The sequence below is a fragment of the Garra rufa genome, chromosome 18, assembly GCF_049309525.1.
Source record: "Garra rufa chromosome 18, GarRuf1.0, whole genome shotgun sequence".
In the NCBI taxonomy this organism is placed as follows: domain Eukaryota; kingdom Metazoa; phylum Chordata; class Actinopteri; order Cypriniformes; family Cyprinidae; genus Garra; species Garra rufa.
Window position 1 is genome coordinate 8,544,928 of NC_133378.1, and position 25,483 is coordinate 8,570,410.

At 36.5% G+C, this 25,483-nt stretch overlaps 1 protein-coding gene across 1 annotated transcript in view; it reads left to right on the forward strand.

Annotated features, from left to right (window-relative positions):
• The window catches only part of bmp7b (bone morphogenetic protein 7b), an 82,563-nt gene that overhangs the window by 35,931 nt on the left and 21,149 nt on the right, over positions 1 to 25,483 (forward strand). The window contains exon 2 of the mRNA XM_073822847.1: positions 22,855 to 23,047. Coding sequence (XP_073678948.1) covers positions 22,855 to 23,047 — 193 coding nt within the window. The remainder of the gene's footprint in view (positions 1 to 22,854; positions 23,048 to 25,483) is intronic.

Below are 25,483 nucleotides of genomic sequence, written 5' to 3' on the forward strand. Positions count from 1 at the left end.
TCCTGAAACGTGTCACACATTGACAAGGATATTTTTTGCCCAGCCTAGTTTATATCCCACAATACACCACTTACTCATTCCCCTACACTCTTAAAAATGAAGGTGCTTCACGATGCCATAGAAGAACACTGTAAAAAAAAGTCCTGTAAAAAAACGGTCAAATGACTGGCAGCTACGGCTGCCAAACAAAAACCGTAAAATTAAAGTAAAATATCCTAATTGAAACAAGGAAAAATCTGTAAAATAATGTTTTTTTTTTCTGTAAAACCTTTAATGAAAATTTCTGTAAAATTATTGTTTTTGCACTTTATTTCCATTAAGATATTTTACTGTAATATTACTGTTTTTGTTTGGCAGCCGTAGCTGCCAGTCATTTGACCGTTTTTTTACAAGATTTTTTTTTTACAGTGAACCTTTTTTGTCTAAAGAACCTTTAACATCTGAAGAACCTTTCTGTTTCATAAAAGGTTCTTTGTGGCGAAAGAAGGTTCTTCAAATTCTAAAATGGTAAGAAAAAAGAACCTTTGACTGAATGGTTCTTTGTGGAACCATTCTTCTATGGCATCGCTTCGAAGAATCTTTTAAAGCACCTTTATTTTTAAGAGTGTATACTGGGAATGTCACATAGTTCAATTGTAAGTCAAGATAAGTTAATACACTTGAAGTTTGCATTACCAATATGGTAAAATGCAGTATATAGGGAAAGAGAATATTTGAAAGAGCAACTTCTGTGCTGAACTACAGTGAATAAGACACAGGTTAGATCTTAATGCCTTGCTACGAGCTAGATTTGAAATACAGTGTGTTGTTGGGCAATCAGGAAGATGTTGGTGAGCTGTTTGGTGTAGGTTGTAAGTGATGAAGAGTGACATCATCTCTGTGGTTATTCTGTGTGTGTGTGTGTGTGTGTGTGTGTATCAAGAGCAGCTGCGCTCCGTTTAAATGTGAGAGGTCCGCTCGTAATCCCACAACTAAACAGGGTGTGCGTGTGTGTGGAGGAAGTGCTTGGTGAGATGCTCAACAGCTCCAGTGCTTCTTTCCTGTAGCCAACACATGTGAGAGACTGAGAGTGCCTGCCAAATTGAGCGGTTTGAGCATGTGCCCTTTAGAACAGCTTATTACAGAAGAAAAAACACAGACAGGAAATGTACCTCATACTTTATAGAACAAAAACAATGTAGCGGCAGTAATTCAATAATAACGACGAGATGAATGTAAATGTGTGTATGAACAAGAGACAAAGCGAATTAGAAAAACACGAGGGATAAATAATGCGTGTTTTCATTTGTCTATGTTTGACGGTGTGTTTCCAATTAGAGGTCACATTCATCTCATAATGGCTCTGCGCGCGCACACATACACAGTGTGTGATGAATCAGTGGGTTTTGGTCTGGCTGTATTGATGTGGTTCAGTGGAGGAAGGAAAGCTTGATTTCTATAGTAATTAAGTGCAGCACATTACAGCAAAATTAAATTTGTAACATAAAACAAAAAGAAAAGGTTTCTGTTGCAGATTTTCTCTTCAGTACATTGAAAAAGAATGAAAGCCATTGCATGAGTAACAAATAAAGATAACACAAGCATATTTTTCCAGCAAAAAAGAAGTTAATCATATAATAATCATATAATAAATAAAAAGTATTACAGACTCTTGTATGTGCTTCTTTTGAATACATAATTTCATTACTAACTGTTAAAAAGTATCTTCTAAATAGTATGAGTGTAATCTGACTTACAGTGTCAGTTGTGTCGCTTTTAGTGCCATTCTCATGAGATAGTAATGTGTCAATTGGAAACACACTTCAGAATCATACTGGACCTAGTAGGTCATCTGGGTACTTTTCGTCTACTGTTTCGTCAGTATGTATTTGGATATACAGTATCCCACAAAAGTGAGTACACCCTCTCATTTCAGCAACCATTTTAGTATATCTTCTCGTGGGACAATACCATAGAAGTGAAACTTAAATATATTTTAGAGTAGTCAATATACTCTGAGGATTTGAGAATTAGAATTGTTGCTCTCCACAAAGATGGCCAAGGCTATTAGAGGTTCAGGAACACCCTGAAACCGAGTTACACTACAGCGGTCAGGGTCATACAGAGGTTTTCCAAGATGAGTTCCATTGCAGAATTGCAGGTCAGCTTGTCAGTGTTCAGACCATACACCACACACTGCAACAAGTCGGTTTGCATAGGTGTCATCCCAGAAAGAAGCCTCATCTGAAGCTGGCTCACAAGAAAGCCTGCAATCAGTTTGCTGAAGACAACCTGTCCAAGAGCATGAATTACTGGAACCATGTCCTGTAGTCTGATGAGACTATAAGATAGACTTGTTTGGCTCAGATGGTGTCCAGCATGTGTGGCGATGCCCTGGTGAGGAGTACCAAGAAAATTGTGTCTTGCCTACAGTCAATCATGGTGGTGGTAGCATCATGGTCTGGGGCTGCATGAGTGCTGCTGGCACTGGGGAGCTGCAGTTCATTGAGAGAAATATGGATTTCATTATGTACTGTACATTCTGAAGCAGAACATGATGCCTTCCCTCCAGAAAATACAGTGCCTTGCAAAATTATTTATACCCCTTCATTTTTTTGTTGCAGCATTATGTTAAACTGCTTTAAATTACTTTTTTAAACTGAGTTAAACTGTGGCAAATTCATTTGAATGAGTATGATTTAGAAAGGCACAAACCTCTCAGAACAGGTCTAACAGCTGAAAATGCATATCAGAGCAAAAACCAAGTCCTGAGGTCAAGATAACTGCCTGTTGAGCTCAGTGACAGACTTCCGTTAAGGCAATGATCTAGGGAAGAGTTCAGAAAAAAATCTGCTGCATTGAAGGTTCACAGAAGCATGTAGCCTTAATTATTCATAATGGAAGACGATTGGAACAACTAGGACTCTAGAAAATGTCTGGCAGCCCCCATCCAAGCTGACAGAGCTTGAGAGATGAAAAGGTGAGGCAAAGAATGGCAGATAATTGCTAAATGCAGATGTGCAAAGCTTGTCACATCATACCCAAAAAGACTTGAGGCTGTAAAGGTGCTTCAACTATGTACTGAGTTAAGGGTATGAATGCAATGTACTTATTTCAGTGGGTGGCCAAGTATATCTCAAATTTGATTGGCTGAGCCGGTTCCAGTTGCGCTTTTCATTTGTGCATAGTGATGGGGAATTTCAGTAATTCTTCCTGCGGATTATATATAAATCAATACACCAGCAGGTGGCGACAACAGACTGTATTATGAATGAGTCATTGAATCATTCTCTCAAAAGATTCATGCCAACACATTGATTTATTGAACAAAGCGCTACTACCGTAGTCTTCGTTAATTTTGTTTCAATCTATTTTTTGAAAAGAAAACTAGTTGAAGTCGCAATTGACTTTTTTCCCCTCAAAATTGGACTTTTAATTCACAATTCTGAAATTTTTTCTAGCAATTGTGACTTTTTCTTTTGAATTATAAAGTCTAATTTTGAGGGGAAAAAAGTATGTTCTAAGAATTGCGAGTTTATTATCTCACAATTCTGAGAAATAGTCACAATTCTGAGAAATAAACTGACAATTCTGAGAAAAAAGTCTGAATTGTGAGTTTATATTTTGCAATTCTAAGAAGAAAAAATCACAGTTATGAGATATAAAGCAATTTTGAGTAATGAAATCTCGATTCTGAAAAATTACCTTGCGAAGTCACAATTATGATTTAAAGTCACAATTCTGAGAAAAAAAGTCACAGTCAGAATTGTTTATTTTGCAGTTCTGATTTTTTCTCAGAATTGCAAGTTTATTTCTGATTTTATAACTATAAATTGCAAGTTCATATCACAATCTGAGATGAGAACAATCTGAGAAAAGAATAATTGTGAGGTAAAAAGTCAGAATTACCTTTTTGTTTATTTTTTATTCAGTGGCTGAAACAGGCTTCCATAATTATGTAACATAATAGTAATATAATAAAAAAAAAACTGTATAAAAGAGGAAAAGGTACTGTAATTAAAATTTTTTGAAAGCATCTTTGAAAAATCAGTACGAAAAAATTCCTTCATTTTAACACAGTAAATTATACCCTATTATACCCTACAGACCCAGATTTTTTTTTTTAAATATAAAGATACAAATGAACTATAAATATACAGTTTTTCCTAAATAAAGTGTTGACCTGTTTGTGGTTGTCAAACGATAATTTAACATTTTCCTAAGTTCTGTATGAACTTGAGGAGGACTGACTTCATACATCTACTAAAAATGAACGAGTTGATTATACGTTATGTTCAAAATTTGTTGCTAAAAAGAAGTTGTGGTATCTTCACACAGCCGAGTTAAGGCTGGTTAGTGCCTTAACTCGGAATAAATACACAATGCCACATCAAAGCCAGACTAAATTATGCCTGCTCTGATTGACCTCAGCCTCTAGTATCAATGTATACAATTGCAATTGCTGTGTAAATGCATTCATGCCACATCTGAGCAACATTAAACAATCAGTGTAAAGATACCTAAATGCCACTTCAGAAGTGCTTCTGTACCACCTTCCAGTGTAAATTTGCCACTAGCTGTGGAGCATCATTTGTTTCGCTGATACATCTGTTCATTTTTTAATCTAGTATGGCAAATTTACATTGCAAAATGGCATAGAATTACTTCTGAAGCGACATTTAGGTTTCTTTTCACAGATTGTTTAATACTGCTCAGAGGTGGCATGAATGCATTTTCACAGCAATTACAACTAATATACTTTCATACTAGTGGCTGAGATGGGTAACAGCAGGCATAAATAGTCTGGCTTTTATCTGGCATTGCATCTTTATTCAAAATTTTGAGCAGGCACCAAGCAGCCTGTGTAAAGACGCTTTTAGTCCAGTCTAAACCGTATCAATAAATTACAACTTTTTTCATTTGTGACTATTAGCGACATTTACAATGACAGAATAATGAAACCATATTCACAGCTATTACATTTACAGAACTATGCACATCTTTTACAGTGCTCTTTAGGTATGAAATGTATAAATGTTATAGGAATGGAGCACATGTGCTCAATCTGCAGAGCTCCAGGTGGGCAACAGGTTCAGCAGGCCTCCAGGGTCACCATCATTACCTCTCCCACAAACACAGCGTATGCTGTGCACGTGTGTGCGACTGCAGAAGCAGGAGTGATGCAGGGCATGAGTGCTAATGGGATTGTTTGTGTGTTTGCGTGTATTGGAATAAAAAGGAAAAGCAGTGGAAACAGGCAGCTGTTCAGATGCCTGTGGATTGAGTTTCCCTAGCTGCTCATATAAATGCTGTCTCTCTCTCTTTCTCTCTCTCAGTAATGTTTATTTAACACAGGTAGGGCGAACATGCCGTTAGCCACTTGTTTCCTCCCAGAGGAAGTCATAAATGTGCCCGCTTGGGTTTAACTGCGCCCAGCCCGGCCGCTAATGACTGCCATATATGTGTAGAGGAAGAGAGATAGAGAATAAGATGGAAATGCAGGGATGATAAAAGTGAAGAGGTGATGTTTTAGAAGCTGCTGCCATCACGGAAAGGTGAGGAGATTATTCAGACGGATTTATTCTGGTCACCATCCAGAAACAACATGATTTTCAGACCAGTTTCTCATTCAGACTTTCTACCCTGTCTACAAGAATGTGAGGAGTTTGCCCAATCCACAAAAAAACATTCAGTTTACCAAAGGCAGATGAAACATGCTAGCTAGATGGAAAAGACACTAAAGGCTCTGATATACTTTAAGCAACCCCTGTTGAAAAAAAACAGCATATTGTATGCTGGTTAGGTCCTAAGCAACTAGCTCCTACTCAAGGCCAGCATAGGACCAGAACGTGGCAATCCTAAACCAGTTTATGACCAGTTTAAACTAGATCATGACCAGCTAAAGACCAGCTTAAACCAGCAACCGTGCTTCAAAACATACCTAACTAACATATACTGTTTTTTTCAACAGGCAATTGAAGAATGGAGTTTGTTTCAGTCTTTCGGATCTTAGCAAAGGGTTAATTACAATAAAGGGGTCAAAATTACACCTAAACACGAAAATTACAGCATGAGTTACTCACCCTCAAGCCATCCTAGGTGTATATGACTTTCTTCTTTCAGATGAATACAATCAGAGTTATATTAAAAAATGTCCTGGCTCTTTAAAGCTTTATAATGGTAGTGAATGGGTGTTGAGATTTTGAAGCCCAATAAAGTGTATCCATCCATCATAAAAAGTACTCCACACAGCTCTGGGTGGTTAATAAAGGCCTCCTGAAGCGAAAAATATCCATATTTAAAACTTAAAACATATATACTATATATTTCACCATAGCTTACTGTACCTTAAATATGAATATTTCTCTAAACAAATGCATCAATTCACTTTAGAATGACTTTATTTAACCCTCTGGGTCCTGAGGTGATTTGTGGACCCTTGAGATGTTTTGACATGCCCTCACATTTGTGTTTATTTCAACTACTTATAACATGCTATTGGCTTTTTTTTTGTATTCAGCACAAACTGTGCTACAATAATCTGTAAGTTTTTTTTTAGAAGAAAAAGACTATGCGTGGGTATCGAAAATTGATTTCAATTCCAGAATCAGATACTTAAGGTTAGGAATCAGATACTTCTTGTAAAATTAAAATTTCGATTCCGCCTATCAATTCCTATGTGCGGTTCTTTTCTTTTTCATCTGTGAGGACCCCACTTAGTGATCTGCAGGACCTTGCTCGCTAATCTAAGCGCTCCAAAGTTTGGCTACACTTGCGATCAGAAGTTGAAAAAGCAAAGTATAATATTTGTGATAAGCTAAACATGTTGCAAGAGAGGTGTCACCACCAACATGAAAAAGCACTTTAACAGATCGTTAAAGATCACGAACATGATTTAAACACCAACGTGATTATTTTTATTTTTTTTTGTCACAATGAAATCGAAAAGAATCGGAATCGATAAGAAGAATCTGAATCGGAATTGATCAAATTCAAACGATACCCAACCCTAGTGGTTAGTACGTTTTGGCAAAAAGTAGCTGAAATAAGCCATACTAAATAGTTCTAAATGAGACTTTTGAGTAATCAGTCTTGTAGGCTAGAGCGCTTACTTCGAAATGATGTGAAAATCATCCTGCTTATTTATTCACAGAAAACAATGTATTGATAGAACTTTTCTAAGACATGTTTTGTGATAGAAAGCCATATGCGAGGGAGTGACAATGGCCATGAATATTGAGTGATTCACACCTGAGGGACAAAGGGCCCTCCCCTAATGAGCCATCAGTCAGTAATGAACATGAGGAGAGTAAAATAATAGGGGTTTTTAGTTTATTAGTATTTTATTTACAACACAGTATAATCAAAACATACATAATGAAGGTCAAAGACACATTATTAGGCACACTGATCTAACCACAGAGATGTGAACAGACTTTGTGTCATTTCTGAAAACAGATTCAGTTCAGCAAGTGAAACAACTAAACCATACCTGATATTTAAGTGATTGCTGCTTGTTTCTATTGATTCAAGACAAAAACCATCACCAGTAGTCAAGAAGCTTATTTTACTGTAGAATATCAATGTAGTTGAACATGTGATGCTGGTACAACGCACTCAGAGGAAATCAGTTTAAGTTTGTGGTGTAGGTATCAGATCACTGAAAAACAAAACAAAAAACATCTGTGAGCATGGTAATATCAAGAACATCTGTGTTATGTATGTATATATACCCCCGGAGCCGTGTGGAGTACTTTTTATGATGGATTGATGCATTTTTTGGGCTTCAAAATCTTAACACCGATTCACTGCCATTATAAAGACTGGAAGAGCCAGGATGTTTTTAAATATAACTCCAATTGTATTCATCTAAAAGAAGAAAGTAATATACACCAAGGATGTCTTGAGGGTGAGTAAATCATGGGGTAATGTTCATTTTTGGGTGAACTATCCCTTTAAACCAAGACCAAATCTATTAAGTTTTGTATCTTTGGGTTTAGTTCAAAAATGACAGCGTGAACGCTAAGTGAACCAGGATTAAATGTGTCATTTTGGTTTTTTTTTTGGTTTGGACCAAAAAAAACAAGAGTATCGAACTACAAGTGTGTACACACCCTTCGTCAAGATGTTATGAATTGCCAAATTTTAATTCTGCTGCTTTTGATGTCAATTTACAATCCTCTTCTTTTTGGAAAACTGACTAAAAATGTGGTTGACTCATCTTGGGCTAATCACACATGCATATGATTTCATGTACATGAAATTTCATGTAGCAAATCACAGTTTTAATGTACACAGTTTTAGGCTATTGTTTAAGGACAAACCCTGTAATATGTCCTCAGACGATCAAATTATTTTATGGGGTATTTGAAAATGATACAAAAGAGCATCACAGGACTTCTGCGAAAGAACTGAAAGAGGGCTGGAGCTTCACATCTGCTCCACACAGTCCATAAAGTCCTCTTTAAAGTGGACGCCTTGTCAGAGAGATGAAGGGCCTGCCGCGGCTCAGCAGGGTGTGTTTGTCCGCAGTGGGAGCGCACCTGCACCGGGACGTGGGTTTGGGGTACAGGCTTGATTCTGGCTTTTGAGGGCTTTATGGATATGCGACGCACGCTTACTTGTGTCATCACTTCTGGCTGCTCTGAGCCTGGAGATCTTATTTATTGGTTACAGGGTGGAACAGAACAACTGCTGCAATCATTCACTCTTTCTGTGTGTGTGTCCACGTTTGCAGATGTTTCTTAGAGTAGATTTGCCATGATGTATCTGTAGCCACGTGCATTGTGTTTGTAGCCATGTGTTGTTTTGAGTTCAAGTGTGTGTGTGATCTCATTTAAGCCTCACATGTGCGCAGACAATGACGCCAAATGAACTGGGGGAAAATGCGAAGAGGCTCTTATTAAATAGCTCAACTATGACACTCCTCTGGTCTCACTCTGCTGATGCCATTGATGAACAGGTGGCCGTTTGAATCATTTGTTTCTGGTTTGGTCGAGAGCATTCGGAACACTGTGTAATTTTGAAGACGAGGCCAAATTGCTGTCACCTAGATTCCAGTTCTCTTGGGATCTTCTCTAGAAATCCATAAACACAGTGGATCCGAAAAGTATTTGGCCACACTAAAAATGAATAGAAGTCATTGTATTCGATGACAAAATGTGGCGTCTGCAAATGATTCTCAGAAAAATGTCATGTTTTTCAGCTGATGTCAAGGAGATTTTTAGTGAATAGGCCTATGAAGTCAGTTCTCCATAAGTTCACAAAGGTGTCCTAGTAGTCATGCTGCCTTTATTCTATCAAGTTTCCTAGTACACTCTTAAAAATAAAGGTGCTTTTGAAAGGTTCCTCACAGAGATGCCATAGAAGAACCATTTTTAGTTCCAGAAAGAACCATCTTTAAAGAACCATCTCTTTTTTACCATTTTATAATCTGAAGAACCTTCTTTCGCCACAAAGAACCTTTTGTAAAACAGAAAGGTTCTTCAGATGGAACCATTCAGACGAAAAAGTTTCTTCTATGGAATTGTGAAGCACCTTTTTTTTAAGAGTTAATTTGTTAATAAAAAATGGTGAGGAAAAATGTTTGTTGACGAGGTTTTTCCCAATAGAGTGTTTTCACAATGTGTCATCAATTGGCCATATTGGCACTGAATGCAAATGCCACTGAACCGAATGAAACTTGCATATTTTGCTGATTATTGCTGCTGAAAATGGTCAACTATTGTCATGTTTCGGGCTGTACTAATCGGTCAGACCAGGAAAAACATTTGGAGTACTATAGACGTACGTATAGATGTAAAAGTTATAACAAATCAAGGAAAAAAGACCCATTATTGGGTATTGACTATGAGAAAGAGAGTGAAATTTTTACAGAAAGAAAGAAAATATTATTACTGATTATTCCTGTAAATTTAATCATAGAAAAAGGAATATGGTCCCATGGATAAATGCAGATGTGAACGCTAAGTGAATTTGATGAAAGAAAGGGACCATGCTTTAAAAACCTCACTTAAAACTAAATTGAGTAATGATAGATATCGATATACTATGTCAAACGGATACTTCACCTAGTGAGGAAAAAATCTGCTTTAGCTTTTCGCAATTTCTTTACCACCGAGTTACTTAAAGGGATAGTTCACCCAAAAAATTAAAATTTGATGTTTATCTGCTTACCCCCAGAGCATCCAAGATGTAGGTGACTTTGTGTCTTCAGTAGAACACAAACAAAGATTTTTAACTCAAACTGTTGCAGTCTGTTAGTCATATAATGGCAGTCAATGGTTACCAAATGTTTAAGAGTAAAAAAACACACAGACAAAACCAAATTAAACCCTGCGGCTTGTGACGATACATTGAGGTCTTAAGACACAAAACGATCGGTCTGTGCAAGAAACTGAACAGTATTTATATCATTATTTACCTTTGATCCATCGCAAAGTTGTCCTGTCCTGAGCGCGTTCACCCCGCCGGCACGATCTGTCACGCGTATACGTCACTCGTTGTTTACATTAGTGCATATTGGCTTTTCAAAATAGTAATCCTGATTTGGCAACCAATTAAAAACTAAAAGATTATGTTTCTATGTGCAAACTCATCTGGGAGTGTTGACATTTCACTGACTACGTTGCCAGAGCATGTTGACATGTCGCGCGCTTACTGAACACGCTCCATACAGCTAAATGTTCTGGTGGATCAATGGTAAATAATGACATAATTACTGTTCAGTTTCTTGCACTGATCGTTATGTGTCTTAAGACCTTAATATATCGTCACAAGCCGCAGGGTTTAATTTGGTTTTGTCTGTGTATGTTTTTTTACTCTTAAAGATTTGGTAACCATTGACTGCAATTATATGACCGACAGACTGCAAAAGTTTGAGTTAAAAATCTTTGTTTGTGTTCTACTGAAGACACAAAGTCACCTACATCTTAAATGCCCTGGGGGTAAGAAGATAAACATCAAATTTTCATCTTTGGGTGAACTATCCTTTTAAGGAACTCGGTGGTAAAGAAATTACGAAAAGCTAAAGCAGATTTTTTCCTCACTATGATAGAAAAAGCCAGAGGCAATCCTGGAATCATTTGGAATCAGTTGAAAAATAAAACAGGACGACAAAAAGAAGATAAGAAAATTCTAGAACTTAAAGTAAAGGGAAATCCATAAACAATCCAGCTGATCCAGTGTCTTAAAATCTTAAAAATAAAGGTGCTTTGAAAGGTACTTCAAGCGACGCCGTAGAAGAACCATTTTTGGTTCCAAAAAAAAAAAAAACATTCAGGCAAAGGTTGTTTAAAGAACCATCTCTTTACCTTTTCATAATCTGAAGAACCTTCTTTCACCACAAAGAACCTTTTGTGAAACAGAAAGGTTCTTCAGATGTTTAAGGTTCTTTATGGAACCGTTTAGACAAAAAAAGGTTCTTCCATGGCATCGTGAAGCACCTTTATTTTTAAGAGTGTAGCAGTGGAGCCTGTTTTTAGCATAAGGCCTGTTAGTGACTCTGATGTTATGAGAACAGTTAGATCTCTTAAATCATCTAGAGCAAAAGATAAATATGGTGTCTAGAGTCTAGTTTGACCCTAATTAAACCTATTACTAAAGTTATTAAAGGAAAATTCCCAAGTGTATGGAAGTTGGCGATTGTTGTTCCAATATTCAGAAGTGGAGATCCCCGTTCTATTGATAATTATAGGCCAATTGGTATTTTACCCACTGTAAAGTTTCTCCAAGGTTATGGAGAAACTAGTTGCAGAACAGATTAGCAGTTACTTGAGTAGTAGTTCATTTTCATTGCATCCAATGCAGTTTGGTTTTAGAACAAAATATTCCACGGAAACCGCAAATTGTTTTTTATAGAAAATATGAACTGGTTTGTTTCCTATCAATGAAATCACACTTCAAAATCAATTTTGTCATTGTGGTTTAAGCGTGTTCCAGTGCTTGTATTGGTGTACACATGCATGCATTTACATTATCAGGAGTGTGTGTATGTGTGTCTGTTGTTTAAGCACATTCCTGGAGGTATGTTTAAATGGTGTAAGGATGAAGCAATGACAGCTTTGTGCACGTCATCCATTAAAATCTACAGAAAATGGAAAAGCACTTAGACCAAACCGTTTGATCTTCCCTGACAAAAGTACAGAAAAACTCAGGGAGATACAGAGAGAGGAAAACAGGAAGAGATGTGTGTTTGTGTGTGTGTGTGTGTGTGTGTGTGTGTGTGTGTGTGTGTGTGTGTGTGTGTGTGTGTGTGTGTGTACCTGGTATTCATCACGTTATGGGGACCAAATGTCCCCACAAGGATAGGAATACCAGTAGATTTTGACCTTGTGGGGACATTTCTTAGGTCCCCATGAGGAAACAGGCTTATAAATCATGCACAATGAGTTTTTTTGAGGAAGTAAAAGTGTGCACAATCTCCTGTGAGGGCTAGGTTTAGGTGTAGGGTGATAGAAAGTACGGTTTGTACAGTATGAAAACCATTACGCCTATGGAATGTCCCCATAAAACATGTAAACCCAACATGTGTGTGTGTGTGTGTGTGTGTGTGTGTGTGAGAGAGACTTAAAGAGATACAGAGCTGTCAAAAAAGTGTTGCTTTGATACACAAAGTCCCAAGTTAGTTTAAAAAATGAATTTAAGCCATATAAATGAACTATACTTTTACTTTTAAATACATGAATCATATGTGACCCTGGACCACTATAATTAGTCATAAGGATCGACTGTTGTTGTCTATTGCTATAAATATACCTGTGCTACTTAAGACTGGTTTTGTGGTCCAGGTTCACATAAAGTATTTCCCTGCTCCTTGGTTTAAGAGATGCTTAAATCTGCATGCACCTACTAGATCTGACTCATCTGACTCAGATTTTTCTGAACGTTTTCTCTCTCTTAAATTTGCCATTATTCAAATTATAATTAAAATATTTTGACTTATGGAAGACAATGTGAGTGCAGTACTTACCGCCACAATGTTAAGGAGTTCCGGGTGTTTTTGTGCATTGCTTTTTGGTTTCCAAAATGTTCTTATTGCTTAAAGGTAAAATGAGCACACTCTTACTGTAAGTCACTAGAATATTCTGGGTCTTCCTAGTTATGAAAGTCCTTAAGATAAATTCTAAGAAGTTTGTTACAATGTTTATAAGATGTGAAATTCTTGAGAAGTTCTTAAGTAATTTCTCGAGAAAATCTTATTCGTTTTTAAGAATTACTTGGCGGGCTTTGGTGTTGTCTGATTGTATGGCAGATCTTGCTGATAATACACGGCAGTTCTTTTTTTGTTGCTCTGCCCACAGATTGCCATAATTATCATAATAAGATTGCATACTATTTTTGTCTCAACTGGCTTGACCAGAGTTTAGCACTGTCATGATTTTACACTGTCATGTGTTATGATTTTAATTCAGCTTGTTATCAATTTAGGTTAGATTAGATTAGATTAAACTTTATTGTCATTACACATGTACAAGTACAAGGCAACGAAATGCAGTTTAGGTCTAACCAGGAGTGCAATAAGCAGCAAGTGCAGGATATAGGTATAATTTATAAGTTATAAGTGCACTAATGGGAGATATGTACAGGGAGAAACTATGGAAATTATTTACAGATGAAAGTATTGTGGACATAATTTACAGGCGCTATTAACAAGTAGAATGTACAAGTAGAGGAGCATAGTATGCAGGTTGTTGTTGCAACCTGCATACTATGCATACTGCATACTATGCAATGTAAGAGCTAATCTTAAAATGATTTGTTTACTATTAGTGAGCTAATCTCAAGATGCAGATGTCTCAAAAACAATCTTAGGGAAAGAAAGATATGAACATTCTTAAAGTCATAGTTCACCCGAAAATAAAAATTCTGTCATTAATTACTCACCCTCATGTCGTTCCAAACCCGTTAGATCTTCGTTCATCTTCAGAACACAAATTAAGATATTTTTGATGAAATCTGAGAGCTTTTCAAGGCTCAGAAAGGTTAGCAAGGACATTGTTAAAATAGTCCATGTGACTTTGTGGTTCAACTCTAATGTTATAAAGCTACGAAAATACTTTTTGTGTGTAAAGAAAACAGAAATAACAACTTTATTCAACAATTTCTACTCTACCATGTCAGTCTTTGACACGTTCATGAGAGTAACACAATGCATATGTGTGGTGCTGCTGAAGCAGGAGCCAGCATACTGACGTAATACGTCCATCTCTTTTTAGTTCATCATTTGTATATTCTGGTTCAAATAAGTAAAGCTGGGTAAAAATTTCAAGTCAGCCTTTCTGTCGCAATCTTCAGACATGTTTACGAAGACTGTTTTATGTAAAGCGTGAGTCTTCCTCTGCTTGTAAACAAAGTGCAGTACATAAAAGTCATTATTTTCTTTTTGCACACAAAAAGTATTCTTGTAGCTTCATAACATTAAGGTTGAACCACTAATGTCAAATGGACTATTTTAACGATTTCCTTTCTACCTTTTTGGGCCTTGAAAGTGTCAGTTGCGTTGCTGTCTATGCAGAGTCAGAAAGCTCTCGGATTTCATCAAAAATATTTTAATTTGTGTTACGAAGATGATTGAAGGTCTTACAGGTTTGGAACGACATGAAGGTAAGTAATTAATGACAGAATTTTCATTTTTGGGATAGTTTTGGGAAACTATCCCTTTAAGAGGTTTTGGGAATTCATAATATTGTAGTCAAAGCTCTTTTTCTTCTTTTTTTTTCTTAAAAAATTAGATGAACTTTTTTTTGCATTCACATCAGTAGATACAAGTGTTTTATTTACTATATTTTGCTTTAAATCTGGTTGTCAATGTTTGTATCATTTATCAGCAGAAAACAAAATCTAAAAGCGATTCCACTGATATAATTTCTCTGTGAAATTTTTTGCTGTGTTGGAAGCTGCATCCTCCGGAGGTTGCATGTCCCAGCCACATACGTCTTAGAGGCAGGTGCCCTTGAAAAAGAAACTGTGGTATTTTATACCACACTATGAATATCAGTCATTTTAATTATGGTTACTTTTCTTAAATGAGTCTTGATATACAGCATGCAGCCAGAGTTGTGGACTCGAGACGCATGACTCGAGACTTGACTCGGACTCGAGTCCCAAATTTGATGACTTGTGACTTGACTTGACATAATCAAAGAAGACTTACGACTCGACTTAGACTTGAGTCTAAGACGAAGAGTCTTAACGAGACTTAAGTCTTAACGAGACTTAACTTGGACTTGAACCCTGTGACTCGGCAAGTCTTTATGGCCAACCTCCTTAAAAAAATAAAAACAGAGTTCTGATGCAGAGGCCCTGCTGAAAAAACAGCCAGAACCAGCTTAGGCTGTTTGGCTAGTTTTAGCTGGTCAGCAGGCTGGTTTTAGAGGAGTTTTGGCCACTTTCCCAGCCTGGTAGACCAGTTAAAACCAGCTACTTCCGGCTTAAACCAGCTAAGACCAGCCAACCAGCCTAGGCTGGTTTTAGCTGTTTTTTCAGCAAGGAGACTCACTAAGTGAGCACTTGTATTGTTTTTATCTACATAATGTTTAGGATATAGAATTTTTTAGACATTTAAATTACACATAATCACTATAAATTACTTATAAGAAGTAATGGCGATGTATGTTGAAACAGCAGTAGCCTAATAATTGGCCAAATCATTCAAACATATATATATATTTTTTTTTTTAAATTCACGTGTAAACACTTGTATGTAGCCAACATATAAAGTTCACTCTATTCTTACTGTTTACAGCTAATAATAATAGACTATTATTGACATATATTTACTGTAGTAATTAATACGGAGACACTAATTTAGGCAAACAGCACTAATGACTTGTTTAGGACTTGAAGCTTAAAGTTGAGGACTTGGACTTGCCCGTCTTGACTTGGGACTTGTCTGTTTTGACTCGGGACTTGACTCAAGACTTGAATGCAAAGACTCGAGACTTGTGACTTGTAAAACAATGACTTCCCACCTCTGCATGCAGCCGACAAATGCAACCTCTGCAGGACACAGCATCTGACTGAAATGAGATGCACCAATAACGATAACTATGTAAAGATAACTACAGGTCCTTTTCAAAAAATTAGCATATTGTGATAAAGTTCATTATTTTCTGTAATGCACTGATAAACATTAGACTTTCATATATTTTAGATTCATTACACACAACTGAAGTAGTTCAAGTCTTTTATTGTTTTAATATTGATGATTTTGGCATACAGCTCATGAAAACCCAAAATTCCCATCTCAAAAAAATTAGCATATTTCATCCGACCAATAAAAGAAAAGTGTTTTTAATACAAAAAAAGTCAACCTTCAAATAATTTTGTTCAGTTATGCGCTCAATACTTGGTCGGGAATCCTTTTGCAGAAATGACTGCTTCAATGCGGCATGGCATGGAGGCAATCAGCCTGTGGCACTGCTGAGGTGTTATGGAGGCCCAAGATGCTTCGATAGCGGCCTTAAGCTCATCCAGAGTGTTGGGTCTTGCGTCTCTCAACTTTCTCTTCACAATATCCCACAGATTCTCTATGGGGTTCAGGTCAGGAGAGTTGGCAGGCCAATTGAGCACAGTAATACCATGGTCAGTAAACCATTTACCAGTGGTTTTGGCACTGTGAGCAGGTGCCAGGTCGTGCTGAAAAATGAGATCTTCATCTCCATAAAGCTTCTCAGCAGATGGAAGCATGAAGTGCTCCAAAATCTCCTGATAGCTAGCTGCATTGACCCTGCCCTTGATAAAACACAGCGGTCCAAAGTACTTTTTTCGGATGAAAGCAAATTTTGCATGTCATTCGGAAATCAAGGTGCCAGAGTCTGGAGGAAGACTGGGGAGAGGGAAATGCCAAAATGCCTGAATTCCAGTGTCAAGTACCCACAGTCAGTGATGGTCTGGGGTGCCATGTCAGCTGCTGGTGTTGGTCCACTGTGTTTTATCAAGGGCAGGGTCAATGCAGCTAGCTATCAGGAGATTTTGGAGCACTTCATGCTTCCATCTGCTGAAAAGCTTTATGGAGATGAAGATTTCATTTTTCAGCACGACCTGGCACCTGCTCACAGTGCCAAAACCACTGGTAAATGGTTTACTGACCATGGTATTACTGTGCTCAATTGGCCTGCCAACTCTCCTGACCTGAACCCCATAGAGAATCTGTGGGATATTGTGAAGAGAAAGTTGAGAGACGCAAGACCCAACACTCTGGATGAGCTTAAGGCCGCTATCGAAGCATCCTGGGCCTCCATAACACCTCAGCAGTGCCACAGGCTGATTGCCTCCATGCCATGCCGCATTGAAGCAGTCATTTCTGCAAAAGGATTCCCGACCAAGTATTGAGTGCATAACTGAACATAATTATTTGAAGGTTGACTTTTTTTGTATTAAAAACACTTTTCTTTTATTGGTCGGATGAAATATGCTAATTTTTTGAGATAGGAATTCTGGGTTTTCATGAGCTGTATGCCAAAATCATCAATATTAAAACAATAAAAGACTTGAACTACTTCAGTTGTGTGTAATGAATCTAAAATATATGAAAGTCTAATGTTTATCAGTACATTACAGAAAATAATGAACTTTATCACAATATGCTAATTTTTTGAAAAGGACCTGTATAACAGTATCTAAATTAACATCCACACCAAAGGATGTTAACACTTTATTTATTTATGAGCATGTTATAAAGTTATGTCATCTGCTGCCTTAACCCTCATGTTGAGCTCCAGTCATTTTGACCAGGAAAGAATTTTCTTCTTCCCGAAAATTCTAGTTAATGTTATCACATTGGTTACAATTGTGGTTGTTTCCGGTCGGAAATAATAAAATTGAACACAAATCTTCTTGTTATGGTATATTATTACCAAATATTGGATTCAATCTATTTGTGACCCTGGGCCACATGGGCATATTTGTAACAATAGCCAGCAATACATTGTATGGGTCAAAATTATCGATTTTTCTTTTATGCCAAAAACCATTAGGATAAGTAAAGACATTTTGTCAATTTCGTACCGTAAATATATATAAACTTAATTTTTGATTAGTAATATGCATTGGCAAGAACTTCATTTGGACAACTTTAAAGGCGATTTTCTCAGTATTTAGATTTTCTTGCATCCTCAGATTCCAGATTTTCAAATAGTAGTATCTTTCATGATGTATAAATCATATTATAAATGGTTTTGTGGTCCAGGTTCACATTTATCAACTTGTTTACCTTCAATTAGCACAGGTTTCGTATTTATTTTTGGAACTGATTAATCGTAAACCTTATTGATATGAGCTTATGCACCTCAGTTATTAAATGAATTTTGCCCAAATTATCCATAAATATGTATTTTTGACCAGAAACACCAAATTAGGTAAAGGTTTTTTTTTTTAGCACAGCACAGGCGTTAAATGCTCAAGCTCTTTAAAGTTGAGTGGAATCAATGTTTTCAACAACACCTTTTTCAAGTTTCTAAATAGCTATCATCCTTGGTGTTAACAGGCCTTGAATGATTTATGAAACTTTTTTCCAGGTGTGAACTGATGAACTATGGGAAATTAGTAAATCCAGTCTCTTAGAATTCATTTCAGCATGTGTTGAATGATCCAGGTTAGTGCAGCTGTCAGATGTGTGTTTTCTCCTGGCTTTGAACCCATAAAGTATTGCATAATAAGAAAGAAGCATGATTGTTACGGAGCTTTAGAGCTGCTGTAGAGGTCTCTGTGAGAGGCGTTGCTGTGTGCCAAGCGGGCACAGGTGGCCCTGGTGTTGCGTCTGCCCTGTGAGGGGGCACCCAGGGGGTTCAATGGAAGGGCAGCTCTGAATTAGAACGGTGTGTAAACAATTCCAGTCCTCTGAGAAGAGCGGGACAATGAGACACGGAATGCCCCCTGCTAATCGTCACTGCTGGGTAACCAGATCCATGCGCGCTCTCCCTCGCTCTCTTTCACCTTTCTGCACAGTAGGGCCTTTGTGCTGTTTGCAGCCATTCTAAAGGCACTGTGAAAGGAGGATGAGGAAAGGTAGTGCTGGTGGATGGAGAGGGCAAAGGATGGGTGGAAAAGATGATGAAAAGACCTGGAGGAGGAGATGAGAGAAAGGGATGCAGGGATAGAAAGTCAGGATAAATGAGGTGAGCAGGTGATTCACAACTAGAGGGTGATGAGCTGAAAATGGCAGAAATAGCAATCTGAAATGCAAATAAAGTGCAACAATAAATGCATGGGTAGGATAGCAAAACAGACTTATCAGCTGTCATATGTTTTGTTTTTGATATCAAACGCTGTGTGGACTGAGATAACCTTTGCCTTGCTCCTCAAATTGTTTAAGTCTTTTTTCAGGTTATAAATGTCAGAATGTGATTTTAACATTTAACAATTGTTTTGTTTACTTTGAATCAATAAATGGGCCAGTGACAGTTGTCATCAGTGATAGGTCATTTATTATTTTGATCTTTTAATTTACTGAAAGACGCATACAGATAAAAAATACAAATGCAGTACAGTGACTTTTACCACCTTTATTTGCATGCTTTTCATTTCTTAAAAAGCAATCAGAATGAAGAATGAAGAAAAAATGTTTAGGATGTAAAATGCCATATGATAACTTTAAAATTATAAAAAAATATACTTATGCATTAATAATTCATTAACAATACTGTTGCCAAAAGTTTTCATACACCTTGCAGAATCTGCTAAATGTTTTTTTTTTGTTTTTTTACAAAAATAAGTTTTTTATTTAGTACTGACCTGGATAAGATATTTCACATAAAATATGTTTACATATAATCCACAAAAGAAAATAATAGTTGAATTTATAAAAATGATCCTGTTCAAAAGTTTACATACTCTTGATTCTTAATACTGTGTTGTTACCTGAATGATCCACAGCTGTGTTTTTTTGTTTCTGAAAGTTGTTCATGAGTCCCTTGTTTGTCCTGAACAGTTAATCTGCCTGCTGTTCTTCAGAAAAATCCTTCAGGTCCCACAGATTAATTGGTTTTTCAGCTTTTTTGTGTATTTGAACCCTTTCAAACAATCACAGTATGATCTTTTCACACTGAGGACAACTGAGAGACTCGTATGCAACTGTTACAGAAGGTTCAAATGCTTCAGAAGGAAAAAACATGCATTAAAACCGGGGGGTGAAACCTTTTGGAATTTAAAGTTTAGGGTAAATATAACTTGTTTGTTTAACATGTAATATCTTATTTAGCTTCTGAAGGGTAGTACTAAATGAAAAAAAAATATATATTTAGGCAAAATAAGAAAAATGTACACATCTTCGTTATGTTCAAAAGTTTTCACCCTCCGGCTCTTAATGCATTGTTATTCCTTCTGGAGCATCAGTGAGTGTTTGAAACTTCTGTAATGGTTGCATATGCAACAAAAGCATACAGTCATTGCTGGAACGGCATTCAAATGCACAAAAATGCAGAAAAACCAAAGAATTTGTGGGACCTGAAGGATTTTTCTGAAGAACAGCAGGCAGTTTAACTGTTCTGGACAAACAAGGGACTCATGAACAATTATCACTACACAAAAAACAACCCTTCATTCAGGTAACAACATAGTATTATGAATCAAATGTATGTAAACTTTTAAAAAGGGTCATTTTTGTAAATTCAACTATTATTTTCTCTTGTGGACTATGTAAACATCTTTTATGCTAAAAATCTTATTTAGGTCAGTACTAAATAAAAAATAACATGCATTTTGTATGATTATTTTGGCAAAATAATTAACATATTGCAGATTCCGCAAGGTAATGACCAAAGAAAAATCTTGATTCTGAAGCAAAATCAGCTGAGAATCACCAGAATAGACCACAGAGTCTGGCACTCACTAAAGAGAAACCAAGTAACATACAGCTTCATTTTCACACAGTGGAGTCTCTTCAGACCATGATTCATGGCTCTCAGTAGAGGTATGAGGATGACAGCTGCTCTCACTAGCTCTGATGCACTGACTGAAGAGTCAACAAGGCTGCTATTGTATGTGTGTGTGTATGTGTGTAGCACTCTCACACAGTGATAAAAGACAGAACAAGAGCCAGAGAGACACAGAGAGCTATCTTCGCTCCTTGACAGAGCTTATCAATCACTGAAAAGTGAGAGTTCAGCACATTGTTCTTCATACATCTTCTTATCATGTATCTGAAATATTACTGTGCATGTACTGTAAACACATTACACACCAAAAATATTTTAAGCCAGTTACTGTACAGCATATCAATCAGTAAAGATCATTATATCTCCAAAATATCTTCTTTTGTGCTCAACAGAAGAAAGATTAGTTTGCAACAGTGTGAGGGTGAGTAAATGACGACAGAATTGTTTTAATTTTTGGGTGAACTATGCCTTTAAGTTCCAAGTTGTTATTTAAAGAAACAATTCACATCAAGATTCTTTACTGCTGGAAATGTAGTAGGAAAAGGTTCTTCAGATTATTAAAATATTCTTCACACTTTGAAAAAAGATTGTCCTTTTAAAGGGATAGTTCACCCAAAAATGAAAATTACCCCATGATTTAATCACCCTCAAGCCATCTTAGGTGTATATGACTTTCTTCTTTCAGACAATACAATCAGAGTTAGGCCTATATTAAAAAATGTCCTGGCTCTTCCAAGATTTATAATAGCAGTGAATGGCTGTTGAGATTTTGAAGTCCAATAAAGTGAATCCATCTATCATAAAAAGTGCTCCTTTTGGCTCTGGGGGGTTAATAAAGGCCTTCTGCAGTTAATCGATGCATTTGTGCAAGAAAAATCAATTGTGAACGTCATATTTTTTACAAAAACACATCCATTCACTCCAAGAGGCCTTTATTAACCCCCCAGAACCATGTGGAATATTTTTTATGATGGATGGATGCACTTTATTGGACTTCAAAATCTCAACAGCCATTCACTGCCATTATAAATAATGAGCCAGGACATTTTTTAATATAACTCTGATTGTATTCGTCTAAAAGAAGAAAGTCATATACACTTAGGATGGCTTGAGGGTGAATAAATCATGGGGTAAGATTTATTTTGGGTGAACTATCACTTTAAGAACTGTTTCTTCTATGGCATCATTTTCAAAAACCCTTTTGGGACATTTATTTTTAAGAGTAAATAGTGAAAATGAAGATGTGATATAAAGAAATGACATGGTTTTAAAGGTAAATGTCACCCAAAAATTAAAATTCTATGATGATAGATTTACAGAGGTGAAAATTAACTAAGTTGTATGGACAATTTTCTGAGGCTGAGTTTACTATGAGCTTTAGTGGAAAAACAACAGTTCTCAAAACATCTCCTTTTGTCTTCAACTCAAGAAGTAACATCTCATAGGTTTGTAAACAAATGAGGGTGAGTGAATGATGACAAAATTTTCATTTTGTGTTGAATGATCCCTTTAAGTCAAGCCAAGTCCTTGGCTACCAAAACATTCCAGGCTCAATGTCAGAATCTGCCCTCTTTGCGAAAAACATTCAGTTTTCACGACGATAAAATGTAAACACAGTTTGGTCAGCGAGTTTGAATCAAGTCCCAAGCTCACAAAATGTGAGAGATGCCTTCTGCCTCACAGAGTCCAGATGATGGAGGAAGTAGTGAAAAAGGGCTTGAGAAAAAGACACACATAAAACTGTCTGCGGGACTATGTCTCAATCAGTGGCTCTGGAGAGTTCAAACATCTGTCTAGAAATGTGCTCTGTGTTTATGCATGAAAAACCAGAAAGGGGCGGCTTGACCCGCTGTGGGCAACAATAGTGCAAATGAAGGTGACATATGAGTTAACGGTGTAAATGTCAAGCTGACCTATCACTGCTGTGGAAATGTTTTGACATTATTTAGAAGCAATGATATAAAATGGATGCATCTTTTTCACTGTTTGTCTTATGCAGTTGAACACGATAAGGAGTTTTTGCCTGTGAGGCGCCATCACAGAGAATTCCGATTTGACCTGTCTAAGATTCCGGAGGGCGAAGCGGTGACTGCTGCAGAATTCCGCATCTACAAGGACTTCATTCCGGAACGCTTTGACAACGAGACATTTCGCATCAGCGTCTACCAGGTGCTGGAAGAACATTCAGACAGGTACATCTACACTCTATATCATGGATATACAGTATCAATTATATTTAGAGCTCTTGGGTAAGTGAACACATCTGTTGGACACTAGGTGGCGCTATAATAAAGTCCTTTGCATATTCTATTTAAACTCTAGAACCATAAGGGCTAGAATCTTATGTTCTTTACTCTGCATCCTTGGGTCAAAATCTTTTTGGCAGTTTCATTTCCAGCCTCAGAAGAGACAAAAGAGAAGTGGATTTATTGATTTATTTACTGCTGCCACAAAGATCTAATATAAACATGTTCCCAGCTGTTTACCTTCACAGACATATCCAACTGTTTTTGTAACTCCTGTAAGTTTTGTAACATAAACTTGTGTGTATTTGACAGTTTAAGCGCAATAAGACATGAAAGAGAACTTAGTTTAGTACTCACATGCCGAGTGACAGCCGCTTTCTAATATGGCCTTAAAACGCATCTGAGGTATGAGCTGTAAAGGCACAGCCCTATTCTGTCAAAGGGGGTGGGGAGCAGCAGCTCATTTGCATTTAAAGAGACATGCACGAAAACATGGTTCAAAATAGGCATTTTCAAAATGATCTGTGGGTATTTTGAGCTGAAACCCGTTCTGGGGAGACCTGAGACTTATATTACATCTTGTAAAAAGGTGCATAGTAGGTGTCATTTAAGAAAACTTTATACACATAGACCACATTGAGGACACACATAAAGTCACGCCAAAACTGCAACAACTATAAATTCTTGGTAACACTGTAACCATATTATCAGTGAAGTTTAATATTGGCATACATGTTCTTTGGTAGACATCCTGACATATCCTTTAATATGACTGGGCTACATTAAAAATGTCTACCAGAAGCCAATCGGATTTCGCATAATAACATCAAATCTGAATGGCCCACCATTACAAAACAGGATGTCTTTGTACATTCTGTGAAAACTATTATGTACACCAAATTTTGTGACAATCTATAAATCTAACAGCTCTGGAACTGTAGTCTTTCTTCTGAATCCTAAAATGGCCCCAAATCAGTTGATTGTATGTGTATCCATTTTTCTACCTGATCTCATGACAAAGATGTACCTGTGGGAAGTTTCTAAGTACCATATTGACCTGAAGAAGTTTTTTTGCTTAAAAATACATCTGAAAAAAAAAGCAGTCCTCTTATATTCAGGGTCTACACTTTGACGTCAATAATACACCCACAACAATAGGTGGCACCAAATATGCGTAAAACGAGTGTGCCAAGAAATACATAATGTAATGTGTTTGTTGTGATTTAGAACATCGTGAGTGAAAACAAAAGAAAAAAAAAGTTTACAGCGGCATGAGTCATGACTAAAATGTTAGCTTGATAGGACCAACTTCCTCTGTAAGTGATTGTAATCGTAGGACAGTACCCAAATTTGAAGACTACAATATTTCACTTCTACTGTTAATTAAATTTTGGTAGGCTACGTATTCATTTTACGTTAAGATGTGTAAATAGTAGTGCTGTCAAAATGAGTGTGTTAACGCAAGTGATTCATTTTTTCCAGTTTAATGGCGTTAAAATTATTAACACAGGTTTGTTTGGTGGTTATTTTGTAGTAGAAGTAATATTGACAGAAATTTGGACGTGTGACAAAAAATGCATCAAAAAATGTAATGGAGTTTGGATGGCACCAGTGGCTGTTTGTTGTATAACGGCCTCATTTATTCATCAACTTCAAATTTGGAACATAACTTTTGTAGAGATAAGGCTTTGTTTTGGATTCAAACTATTTTTAAAAATATTTATTATATATAAAATAAAAACAATTAGTACAGTGCATGTTCTTTACAGTAAATTTAAACTTCTTTAACTTTTTGATACTTTAATTATTTAAATGATTAAACTTCTTCTCAAAAAAAAAAAGGAGTCCAACTTTAGGTCTGTATCCAAAGCATTCATAAATAAAACTTATTTAAGTTTTTAAATTTAAAACTTATTTAAATTTAAGTTTGGATAGTTCACTTTTCACTTCATCTGTTCAAAAATGGGGGGTGACACTTAAAGGGTTAATCATTGTAAACCACCTGTCAAAATCATTAATAGATTTTCAAGAATCATAAACTTTGATAACATTTGTAAGCATTTAAATTTACATAAAATAACAATCTGTAAATTATTAGCTTACGTTTGATAAGTTTATTAGCACACATTAACAAGCACATTATCTCACATTTACAGCTATTTGGATATATAGTAACTAATGATCTGTTAAGCGTTATGCAATGTTTGTTAATGATTTATTAATGGAAGTTACCAGATACAATTAATTGTTTAGCAGATAGAGGCCCGATATGTTTTTGGCTGAGGCTTACAATGACCAATTAGCCTATACCTCATGATAATATCATCCAAACTTCAGGAAACTTTACACATATGGACAAAAGAATGTGTCGAATGTCCTTTA